Source organism: Prunus mume, linkage group LG4 (genome assembly GCF_029339155.1).
Source record: "Prunus mume cultivar Tortuosa linkage group LG4, ASM2933915v1, whole genome shotgun sequence".
In the NCBI taxonomy this organism is placed as follows: domain Eukaryota; kingdom Viridiplantae; phylum Streptophyta; class Magnoliopsida; order Rosales; family Rosaceae; genus Prunus; species Prunus mume.
The window spans coordinates 21,672,383-21,683,885 of NC_142701.1; the positions used below are offsets into that span (position 1 = coordinate 21,672,383).

Below are 11,503 nucleotides of genomic sequence, written 5' to 3' on the forward strand. Positions count from 1 at the left end.
GCAGATTTACAATGCAGGGCTGATTAAATTACTCATATGTCATGGAAACATATTATATGGAAAGTTAGAAGCAAGCTGAAGTGAATATGCTGCAACTACAGGCCTACAAGTACACATGGTGATGAAAGCAGAATCAAATAAGAGCCAATTTATATATATGATCATAAAAAATGATATTACAAAAAAAGGAATATGTTCATCGGCTAATGATCAAAATTTTCTTGCTCATTTACAGAAGCTTGTACTCACATATACACTACAATGGTACGTTTCACGAATCATCTCCCAGGTCATGATTTCTAGACAATATGATGATGTCACTTAGCCCCGTGCTATATAATGTTGAAATAGATAGATCATGACATTATATCTTCTTGTTTTAGTTGTTGCTGCTTAATTTTCTCCTGTTTCCATAATTCCAATTGAATAATACTACACTTCAAACTCCTCTCCTGACTCTGTCCGCACAAAATAAAAAGAAATAGGTCACTTCTGAGAAGTTTTGAGCCACTCGTATATGACATTAAGCATTAGTAGGTCAAATTTTAAACATGTATAGTTCTTGATTTGGAAAAGAATAGCGTTCTTTTATTACCTCAAGCGTCGTTATGGTCTTGGAAAGCTCAAGACACTCCTCTAAAAGCAATTTTTCTTGTGCAACGACCTTTGCTAATTCAGACAGTAAAGGAACAGTCTGCTCTGCCTGTTCAAGAATCGGGTTCAATGTGAGTCCGCATTGCACAAATTTCAGGTAACAAGGTAGTAGTATATAAGCTTACAAACCACTGAAGTATACCAGAGGTGAGAAAGTAGCTAGCAACAACTTCATGGAAGCTGTGAGATCGGAAGCATGTCGAATAGCAAAAGCAGCCAATTGAGTATCCACCTGCAGAATGCTTGGCTTTGTTAGAAAAACAAATCTCTTTCGCTGAAACCAAAACCTTACAATCAGTTTCCTTTGGCCTACCTCTGCACCCTCAATGAGGGGTACTCTGCAGACAACAGAATATAAGCACTCTTTCATCATGGAAAATGCTGCCATGTGTTGCCATTCCACATCTCCCCAAGACTCCAATGGCTTAAGCTACACAAATTACGAACACATCAGTCACATTTTAACACAGGTTGTCTGAATCAATCCGAACATCTGCACACCATTAATCTTGTAACAAAATATTTATTGATTGTTGTTTGCTACTGACTTGAGATCGGAGTATAGAATTCAGCTTCAGGTCAAGCTTTTCTTTCTCTAGCTTCAGTTTCTTCTGTAGCACGGAATGTCGCAACTTTATAAGACTATCCCAAGCATATATAACATTGGACTGCAAAAATCATTGAAAAACAAACAGTTCCCAGTTATGAACTGAACTATGGTAACCTCATAATCTCATGAGAATAAAAATAAATAAAAAAATTGTTCCCACAAAGTAGAACTAGAATCAGAGATAACCTGTGCTTGATTAGCTATCTTCTCATCCACAACATAAGCTCTAGCATTGGCATATCGCCACTGCATCAATCTGTTGTGAAGCAACCGAAGTTGATGACCCATCTCCGTCATACTTGGCGCCGAAGGAACCGAATTAGACCTTACCAGCACTGAGCTAGACGAAGAAGATTTCTTACTCTTGAACAAGTCCAACCCCAAGTTGAGCAACTTCTCCACCCCCTTGGTTTTTGAGGGACTAGTAGGAGGCTTCAAGCTCGAAAACGACATCGGTACGCCCATGTTCTCGACAGACATCGTCGGCGACCCTGTTCTTCCCGGCGACAATGCCCATTGTGTCGTCGCCCCCGTCAGCGAATGAGCTCTCCTGATCACATTTTTAATGGTGAATTTGTTCAACTTCGGAGACTTATCTCCTGATATCGGGAGATTAGAATCCGATGTCCCTCTTCGATGCCTTAAAGGTACCTCATTCGTGTACTTTGAAGAAACCCCCATGCCCAATTTTCTCGAACTTGAACCCGCATTTGGAGACCCAACAGTCTGGCCTGAACAGCCATCACTGCACTCCGATCCCGAATCAAGAGTATCGGACAAACCATCCGAAATTCGCCGAGACGGTTTCTGATACAGAGCATTTTCGTCGACTGAAAATCTCCTAGGAACAACCACATTCGAATTACTCGAAAACTTACTCGAAGACGACGAAGAAGAAGGGGAAGTAGATTTTCCCAGAAACTTGAAGTTTCTCGGGTATCTCATCGACCCACCAATGATGGGTTTGTGATTTTCCTTGGCGCTTTCTCTCTCTTTCTCCTTTTCATTCTCGAACAAACCCACTTCTCTGCGGCTTCTCTGCCTACCAAAGTTTGAATTTTTAGTCTCGATATGATCTTTGAGCCTGTCGTTTCCAAGGTGATCGGCTAGAGTGTCGAGCTTCTTGTTTGATGATGAAGTTGAAGAGGGCCATAGTCCTCGGATGGGGCCCAAGTCATCGAGCTGGGTTTTGGGTTTTCGGGTTTCGTTGAAAGGCGAACCGGATTTGCGCCGGACTGGCGAGATGGCTTGGTTTGGAGATGGGAGGTTGGTGGTGGTTTCGAGCGAAGTGGCTGAAGTTGGTGATGACATAAACCGCGAGCTTACTTCGCGGGATTTGGGTCTTCTGAGTTTGTGAGATTGCTCTGTGACGACTTGATTGTTGTCATTCTTCTTCATGATTTGTTAGAGAGAGAAGGAGAGGGAGAGAGAAATGGTTGATTACTGGTGCGAAAAGAGTATGTGAGGATTTGAAGAATTGATATCTGCGTTCCTTTGGAAACAGATGGGATGATACCAAAAACAAACCACCACACTTGAAATGGCGGCAAATTAGATCCTACGCCGGCATACGAGGGGGGTTTTTTGGGGATTTTGGAGGTGAAATCACTATAATGCCCTTGTGTTGACTAACTTGGCAATAAGTGGAATATAGACGAAAATAGTGTATTAATTGTTTTTCAAAATAATGACTTCTTTTTTCATATATAAGATAGGCGATTTGAACACAAAACATCGGTCGTAGAAGTGACATTTCTCTTAATCAATCCTTTGATAAAATAATGAATCTTGAAATCAACTCCGATGCATATAATCATCGTAAATGTATAAATATAAGCTTGATAAAAATCTTAACGATGTACTATATTTACTAATTGAATGCATAGTGGAACTTGTCAATGGTAGTAATGCTATATATGTGCTACTCATACAAGTAATATGTGGTTAGATACAAGTAACTTTGTTTGGAAATGAACGTTAGTTTTCGGTGGTAAAAGACTCAAAAGGGTAGTAGTAATGATTGGATGGGAGTGAAGCAAGAGACGTTAGGAAGTAGAAGACAAATGGAATAAAGAATCACACTAGGTAGGGACTCAGAGACTCAGTACAAAGTAATTCAATTAAGCCGGCAGTTAAGAGTTAACGAAGGATTTGGTTGGATTGGCATCTGCCAGTTGTTAAATAAATAATGTGTTTTTGTTGTTAATTTGTGATTAGCATGAGCGTGCGTGTCTATGCAAGCTTCTTCCAATTTGAAACCGAACCCAATCAATCAAAATCCTGTTTTATCTTATTGTTGATTCAACTCAAAATTTGAAGTGGCAAACTAATCTCATATCAAAGAAATAGTCAACTGCCAATTCAATATTTTGAGGAAGGTAAAGGCACAGAGAGAAGAATGTTCTTTTAAATGAATTTATAAATAACCTTTTATTTTTATTATTTCCAAAGAATATTGAGTATAAAAAATAATAATAATAAAGAAAGGAGCGCCGTTGCCGGGGATCGAACCCGGGTCACCCGCGTGACAGGCGGGAATACTTACCACTATACTACAACGACCTTGTTGTTATTAGCGTTTAGGTTCATCTTATTTAACAGATCTTAAAGCAGAAGTAGTACAAAAAGATACAAAGCCTTACATTCGTTTTAACGCTATTTTCTCTATCATTATGTCGATTTAGCTTTACCTTATAACTATGATTTCTCTCTATCAAATTTCTTTTTCTTTTACTTTATGGGAATCTATCAGATCAAAAATCGACTTTACATTTTCTTTATCATTCCTGCTTGTTACCGGTTGCATCTTTGCGGTTGAAACTTGAAACAAGCATATGTTGTCATGTCAGCAGGTGAAGAAAGAAAGGAAGCCAGCCAAGCACAAATCTTAAGCGTAGATGAAAATGATTAATTTGATTAGATAGGATGTAAGAAACTTTGCCTACCAATAGGTCCAATACCAGGCAGTAAAAGGCAATATCCTATCTATGTATTGCACAAGAGACCAAATCAAAAGGATACTACAAACTACCAAGGTTGTACAGTTCAACCTATAGCACAGATACTGCAACAACAACAAAAAGTTATTCAAGAATAGTGGTTAGCATTAACAATTCTGAATGACTTATAATGAAGTAAATCATCTATACTACAACACGATCAAATAAACACTACCCATCTTACAACCAATCCCCATGCTTGATCTTGCAAAATCATCATGCAAGCATTCATGACCTCAAAAAGGCTACATCTCTCCTTTACGCACCAACTCTGTCGTGATAGAGAAGAAACTTCTATGTCTGAAATCAATGGAAATTGCATCTTTGTAATAAGGGATGGCTATAATCAACATATTTCTCCCAAAGGGGCTTGTACTTTTCCATCCCAATCTTCAACCATGGTTTCGAGTTTCCATTGTAGTGCAGCACAGCTCCTTTCTCTATCAAATGAGGATCAACATTTGTGTAGCCTAAACCCAGAATATGCCAAGAGGGATCCAAAGGCTCTGTCAATCCGTAGAACGTCAACAATCCAGGTGGCAACGTGCCAAGTTTCCACAATGTTCGATCTACATTTCTTTCCTGCCAGTAGTGGTAGATACCAGTGACATTCCTCTTCCTCCACTGAACCAAATCAAAAACATTCATCCCAAACGCCCATCCACATGCATCAGGGTCAAAATGTGCTCTTATGAGAGGGTGAGAGTAATTCAGATATTTATGGTATCTGTGAAATGTCTCCATGCACGTCTCCACCGCTCCATTAACATTACCATTCAAATCAATAGAGAACAGATCAGACACATCCTTCTGAACCACAACATCATCATCCAAAAACACCACCTTCTTCAGGGCAGGAAAAACTTCTGGAATATAAAACCTCAGATGATTAAGCATAGAAAGATACTTTGGGTTCCGAAACTTGATTGGTGTCCGGCCATCATCATTATTTCCAGAAAAATAATAACTTTGAGTTTCAGAGTCTTGGAGCTGCTTAAGTACGGGAACATAAGAAGCATTTAACCATGTAAAATCCGCAAATTTTTGAACCTCAACGACCACTCCTCTGAAGCTGTTTATAGAAAACCAGGCCTTCATTGCAGCATAGTTGATTTCATCGGTTACGAGATGGAAGACAATCTTATCTGGACTTTTGGAATTTATAGAAGTTGAATTGACCACAACTGAAGTTGCTAGGATGTTGTCAGAGAAGACACAGAAATGATAGAGATTGTTATCCTTCAGTTTCATGTCTATTTGCTTTCTGTCCTTGGTTTTCCTCTGTAAATTTGAGTTTCTGAACCATTCACCAGTCAACTGAATACCAAGACAGTAGAGACTTTTTGGGACTTCTTCAGCAGCTATTTGTCCATATTTTGAACTTTTCTCACTCACAGAACTCATCTGTTCTTCCAGAGCTTGGATTTTGGCTTTCAGTCTCATGATCATGGTTGCACTATCATAATGGAGCTGCTGTGCTTGGTACAGTATTAATGCCATATCGCGAATCGCAGTTTCCGATTCTCTAATTGTCAGAGGAATTCGCCTGGTTGCAGCATTTGACAGCAGGATCTGTGAACTTCGAATCTGAGCACTTAATTCCCAAGCAAATTGAAGGTTGTTGCTTTCTTTGGCAATCACAACGAAAGCTTTTGCCAGAGCAATTTGGTCATTGAGCTGCCTGGAAACTGAGTTGGGATTCAACATTTCTTCAGTAATGTTAAGGCCTTCCATAAGTCTATCATTCCTGTATCTCTGCGGAAGGAAAACAAGCACATATTTTCTTAATTTTGCAAAAGAAAGTGGAAAAGCTAAAGGGAAAAACGATGTATCTATCATTTCCTCCACTGCAGAAAAGAATCAAACAAAGATTTGTCTTTTGACCAAATAAAAAGAAAATTCAATTTGTCTACCAAAATCATGAAGGAGGATATTGGTGCCACCATATAAAACCAGCTTCCTGGCATTCAGACCACATGATATGGTGTCATGATACATTACCAAAACAGAATGCTAGGATTCAGCCGGAGTTTTTATTATTTGTACTTTGTGATGACATCTAAACTAAGTGTTCCTTGACTTTGTGATGACAATAAAATTTCTACATTTTTTCTTTGATTTTAATGTAATGAACTCCACAAATTTCACAAGGATCCACAATATGAGCATACTAGTCTGAAAATTTTGATACACTCAAAAAGACAATCAGCCAAGCACATCCATATCATTCGACAAGCATTAAATCTCTACACTGCCTCTCAAAAACATTAACTATTTTTAGGCTTCTCTAGGGTGTACTATATTTCAAGATCCATGATGAAAGCAAGTTCAGTCAAATGGCCCTGGAATCCCTTACACATATCAAAATTTCTTTTAGTACCCTTCTGGTATACTCCTTGTCACATTCCACATAATAGATAATGAAAGTAACAGGTTTTTTTTCCTCCCAATAGATCTTGTGCACTCAACTCCTATTACATGAAAAGGAGAGTCTTGAACCCTTTCAATGAAAGTTTTGGGAATAATAAGATCATGTCAGATGACAACTAGATCAAAAGCCAAACCCCAACTCAATAACACTAATGTCTTAGCATGAACAAAATCCCAAGTATACAAAATCAACTCCTTTCTATAGTAGCTAATAACACCAAGTATAAAAGCAAAATACAATCGAATTCTAAAGCTTACATCTTTTTGCTGTTTTAGCTCCCAAACTGACAAAAAAAACTCATTGCCATGAAACCAATCAACTGTTCCATTCACAACCCAATTCAGCCTTTTCTAGCTCACCTCCCAAGTCACTCAAAAACCCAATATCTACAACTCCAATTCCCTCTTTATTCCTACATTTTCTAAGGAACATTCAACTAAACCAAAAACGAAAAAAAAAAAAAAACAGAGGGTAGAGAAGTATATACCGTGGGAATGACAGGCCTGGACTCCATCTGATTTCCTCTGCTCAAAGTGAAAATGAAGAGCAAAACCGCAACCCCACACAGTACCCACCACAAGGCATTGGGAAACCGCCTCCTCAGGGGCCTCCGAAAGTCCGTGGCTCTCCGCCTCATTATTCTCTACCAGTTCCAAATCTGAAGGGCCAATACGGAACCCGTTTGTTTCCCGAGAAAGTTGCAGCCTTTTAGACAGAGATCGCCAAGGTGGATTAAATTCGAGTGACGGGATCTTACCGCACAATACTTTTCCAGGGCTGAGACTTGAGATTTGAGATCATAATTGGGATTGAAATTTAGGGTTATGAGGGTTGAATAACTTGAATTGGGTTGGGTTTTGGATTGACGAAGATTTAGCAACACTGGGAAGGGAAATTTGGCAAAGAGAAAGAAGGAAGAAGAAGCTCGTCTTCTCAGTCTTTTTTTTGGTCTCAATTGTCTTCTCAGTCTTTCTTCACCAGACAGACAACAACAGTTGGGAGTTTGTGTGTGATTGTGTGGAGTGAGAGTGGTGTGGGCTATTCTCTTTTGTCTAAATTCTGATAATAATACACTTTCTTAATTTTTATTATTTTAAATTTATTTGTTCATTGGGCATGCGCATGACTATATGCCTATGAGATTCAGATGAAAATAACAGCCGAGTTTTAGAATAATTAATTCAAATGCTGGGGTCATTTTCATTTGATCTCGTGGCTTCTCTTAATAATGTTGGGGGGTTTTCAGGTCTGTTTCCTCTATGCGACGAAGACATGCACCCAACATTTTAATTCCTCGCATTCAGATTTCTGACTTTCACATATACTAAACAATTCTATCGAGCGTAACGTGGAAGATTTTTCTAGAACGTGAATTATATTTTATGCAAACACATTTGTAGTTGTGGAACTATTCATTATATATTTTATTTTATTTAGTCAAGATGTGAAACTTTATATTCTTCAACATGCCTTCTCACGTGGGACCACAATGTAGTGGACCACACGTGGAGTCAAGACACATCGCTCAATTCAGGCCCAATCAATCAACCCGCATTCTAATACCATGTTAAGATTTTAGAGGGAGCAACACCGAAATTGTCCTCAACTTAAATACCTACAAAGCCCAATAGATGTAGAGTTTTATCACAAAAAGTCTCAGTGATATTAGTAGTGGAAATGAATTAAATGATAATTGAAGTTAGAAAATGATATCTACTTGGAACATTCAACATCGAAAAAAGTCTCAAATTCAAACATCCCTCTCCTCCCCTTGTCATAAAAGAGAAGAAAGAAATCCATCGGATTTGTTGCTAGGATTGACCTTCAATTCAAAAACATAATGTTGATAAAATTGTATAACCATTCGTCCCAAGCGCATAGCCAAATCACACAGACTTATTCAAATGGAATTTTATTTCTTGTTTTTTTGACTTGTTTTTCTTTTACAATGCAAGAACCCAGAACAAATGTAATGAAAATAAGTAAACCAATAACTAGTACAGATGTAAATTGATCTCTAAGCCAACAAAAAACTAAAACAACATACAACTCACGAGGGCGCCGGAATGACTCTCTAGAAAGGTTTGTAGTAGCCTTCTATTTCAAAAAGAGTATGCGCTAACGCAGGTGTGCTGAGGAATGGGAGTTTGACATACTTGCCACCAAGAGCACACCTTATACACTCCAACAAGATGAAGATGTACGCGAATGAGATAGCTCCCCAGTATTCTATGCTGAACGTCCCATTGAAGTGTATCAGCGGAAAAAAATTGCTCGAAACTTCTACCATTTGCATCATCATTTCTAACAACATCGCCATCATTATATGGTACCTAAAGAAGTGAGGCCACTCTTTCTTCTTCACCACTCCATAATATGTAGGTAAGGTATATATCACTGCGAACCAGGCAGGTAACCTCGTTATTGCTCCTGGGACATAATAAACCAAATCGCTAAATACTTCGTAGTGTTCTGTGAAGGGTCTAATGAGAAACCCAGTATCAGACATCTGCAAAGCTATCAAGTAGGGGAGACATGCTAAAGTTCTCCACCACCAATCTGGCTTCTCTTCCATTTTTGGAAAAGGTATAGTGATGGAATTATTCTTTTTTGCTTGTGCCAATGTTGAAGACTTGCGTTGTCCAAGTAACACTGGTAGTTTGTGTGACTGACTGCCTCGTTCTCCCCTCAACAATGTGGATGATGTAGCAGACAGGTGCAAGCTTGGCAATCCTGAAAATTATGAGTTTAGGATTATAAGAGCATAAAAACAATCTCAATGATGCTCCTATGCAAGTACGCATTTCATCTTCGGAACATAACATATTAAATGAGCTCATCATAACACAAACAACAGATTAGTTTCAAATAAGCTTATAGGTTCTAAACCTCTTTTACTCTAAGACCAAGGATTGGCTAGATGGGATTTTTCTATTTTGATTCATTTCTTGCGATTGAAACAAGGAAGATGATTACCTGTAGAAGTCCAGCCATGCAGATTGTGATTAGGTTGTTGTAGATTTCTGCTGCTGGACAATATAGGGAATGTATTCAAGTTAGATTTGCATGCAACCCTGTTAGGCTTGTTGCGTCTTTGGAGGTTCACATCGTTATACCTAGTTAAAGACCAATATAATGTATACTGATTAGCATTAAGACAGGAGCTGAGAAACAATCATCAAGCTGAACTGAAACCCTCTTTGTTTCTTCAATAGAATGCTGCTATTGATGAAGACAGGAGCTGAGAAACAATGATGCTAATAATTCTTATAATTGTGTTTTAATAACCATCTAAGTGAAACACATGAGATAGAAATCTATATCACTCAGACCCTTAGAAATAAGCTCCGGCCTTAGAATCTGACTTCCAAGGCTCCGAAACAGGGCGTCACAGAACGTCTCTAACATTACAATGCAGTGGCCCTTTATCCGTGTCTCCACCACCTTTTCTTTTGGCAATTACAGATTCTAGAAAACTGTTTTCAATTTTTTGTAGAACCATGTATGACATGGCCGTGCTCGTGGTAAGGGTACACACTTATTTGGCCACTCTGTTTGTTCTGAAAACACCCTCTCATCAAAAAGCAAGCTATGTTCATTTCAGTACAACTAATTTTTTCTTCTGGAGATGCCATCAGTTTTTGAGAACGAGAGTGCTTCATACCAAAAGGAAATTGAGAAATAATATCATATCTACACAAACAATTTCGTAAATTCCCAAGTTTTTCCTCTTACATAATATCAAAAACTCTAAAATCTTGAAGAAAAGTTTCCGTCCCTAATGTCTGAAAACCCTAAAATCCTACAACTGTTTCAAGGAATTAAGAAATCGAAAAGAAAAAAATGAACGAAGCCACACCAAAAAAAAAATTAAAAAAAATCAAAATTAAACTAAGAACAAAAACAGAAGTGGGCTCCTTATCTTTCATATAAGATGGCGATCTGATTACCAAACACGCTAATTTTTTAATTTTTTAATTTTTTTTTTCATTTCTCTGTATTTATGAGATCAATGGTAGCTATAACTATAAGGATCGAATACGTACCGAGAGGCAGCGGGTGAGGCAAGAACGCTAAGGCGGCAGCCCAAGGTGGTTGCCATGGCTTGTTGAGCTGTGTTCTGTTTTCGCGCACTGTTAAATACTCGGCGCCGTCTAGGTTCCTTTGTACGCAAGTATTATAGGGCCCCACTCCTATATAAAAATCAACTGGGCTAGTGCGGAATTTTTAAATGGTTGAGGGAGTATGAAGTTTATTTATTTTACCCAAAATAAGGGTTTTGTGTTATTTATTTTTAATTCAAGGATTGAAATGCAAATAGTTTAACTCTTATCCTATATAATATTAAAAACAAATAATTACTAACCAATTTGGGTATGTATATGCGCATCCTCTAAACTTTCCGAAGGAGGTAGGATGGGTGAGTTGAACAATTTCCTTTAATCAGATTTTCTTTTCCTTTTCCTTTTTGGTTTGCCCTAAATTTCTATGTTTACATAAGCTTTTCCATAGTGTTTAAAAAAATAATAATAATGAAACATTTATAAAGCTATTTTTACAGCGGTAACTCACAAACAAAATTATGTTATTCGATGAGTTCGTACAACTAAGTATTGAACTCCCCAAAAATATAATGTATCATATTTCAATATTTATATTGATGTAATTCGAACTTGAAGCATCTTCCTATTAAGGTGAAGACAACTATTACTAAACCGAAGATTCATAATATCCTTTTCTTAATTGACATAGAGCTCATTTGAGAATGATTCTGAATTAGGCTAGAATCACTTATGGGGAAAATGATTT

At 37.9% G+C, this 11,503-nt stretch overlaps 3 protein-coding genes and 1 non-coding gene across 4 annotated transcripts; all 4 read right to left on the bottom strand.

The window, feature by feature from the left end:
• Positions 1-122: 122 nt before the first annotated feature.
• On the bottom strand, positions 123-2,798 carry QWRF3 (QWRF motif protein (DUF566)). Its single transcript, XM_008232047.3, has 6 exons — positions 1,451-2,798; positions 1,203-1,322; positions 968-1,084; positions 797-886; positions 596-703; positions 123-458 (listed from the first exon to the last, which is right to left on the bottom strand). Exons 1-6 carry the CDS (start codon positions 2,660-2,662, stop codon positions 357-359), a joined length of 1,749 nt encoding a protein of 582 aa, XP_008230269.2. The 5' UTR covers positions 2,663-2,798; the 3' UTR covers positions 123-356.
• A 956-nt stretch (positions 2,799-3,754) lies between these two features.
• Positions 3,755-3,826, bottom strand: TRNAD-GUC (transfer RNA aspartic acid (anticodon GUC)). Its single transcript has one exon. It is a non-coding gene; the product is annotated as a tRNA-Asp (tRNA).
• Positions 3,827-4,158: 332 nt separating this feature from the next.
• Positions 4,159-7,764, bottom strand: GAUT10 (galacturonosyltransferase 10). The gene is made up of 2 exons (XM_008232002.3): positions 7,182-7,764; positions 4,159-6,018 (listed from the first exon to the last, which is right to left on the bottom strand). The coding sequence occupies exons 1-2, from the start codon at positions 7,329-7,331 to the stop codon at positions 4,570-4,572; spliced, it is 1,599 nt and encodes a 532-aa protein (XP_008230224.1). The 5' UTR covers positions 7,332-7,764; the 3' UTR covers positions 4,159-4,569.
• Positions 7,765-8,590: 826 nt separating this feature from the next.
• LOC103329525 (protein TIC 20-IV, chloroplastic) lies at positions 8,591-10,877 on the bottom strand. The gene is made up of 3 exons (XM_008232001.3): positions 10,741-10,877; positions 9,671-9,810; positions 8,591-9,427 (listed from the first exon to the last, which is right to left on the bottom strand). The coding sequence occupies exons 1-3, from the start codon at positions 10,794-10,796 to the stop codon at positions 8,769-8,771; spliced, it is 855 nt and encodes a 284-aa protein (XP_008230223.2). The 5' UTR covers positions 10,797-10,877; the 3' UTR covers positions 8,591-8,768.
• Between the last annotated feature and the right edge of the window lie 626 nt (positions 10,878-11,503).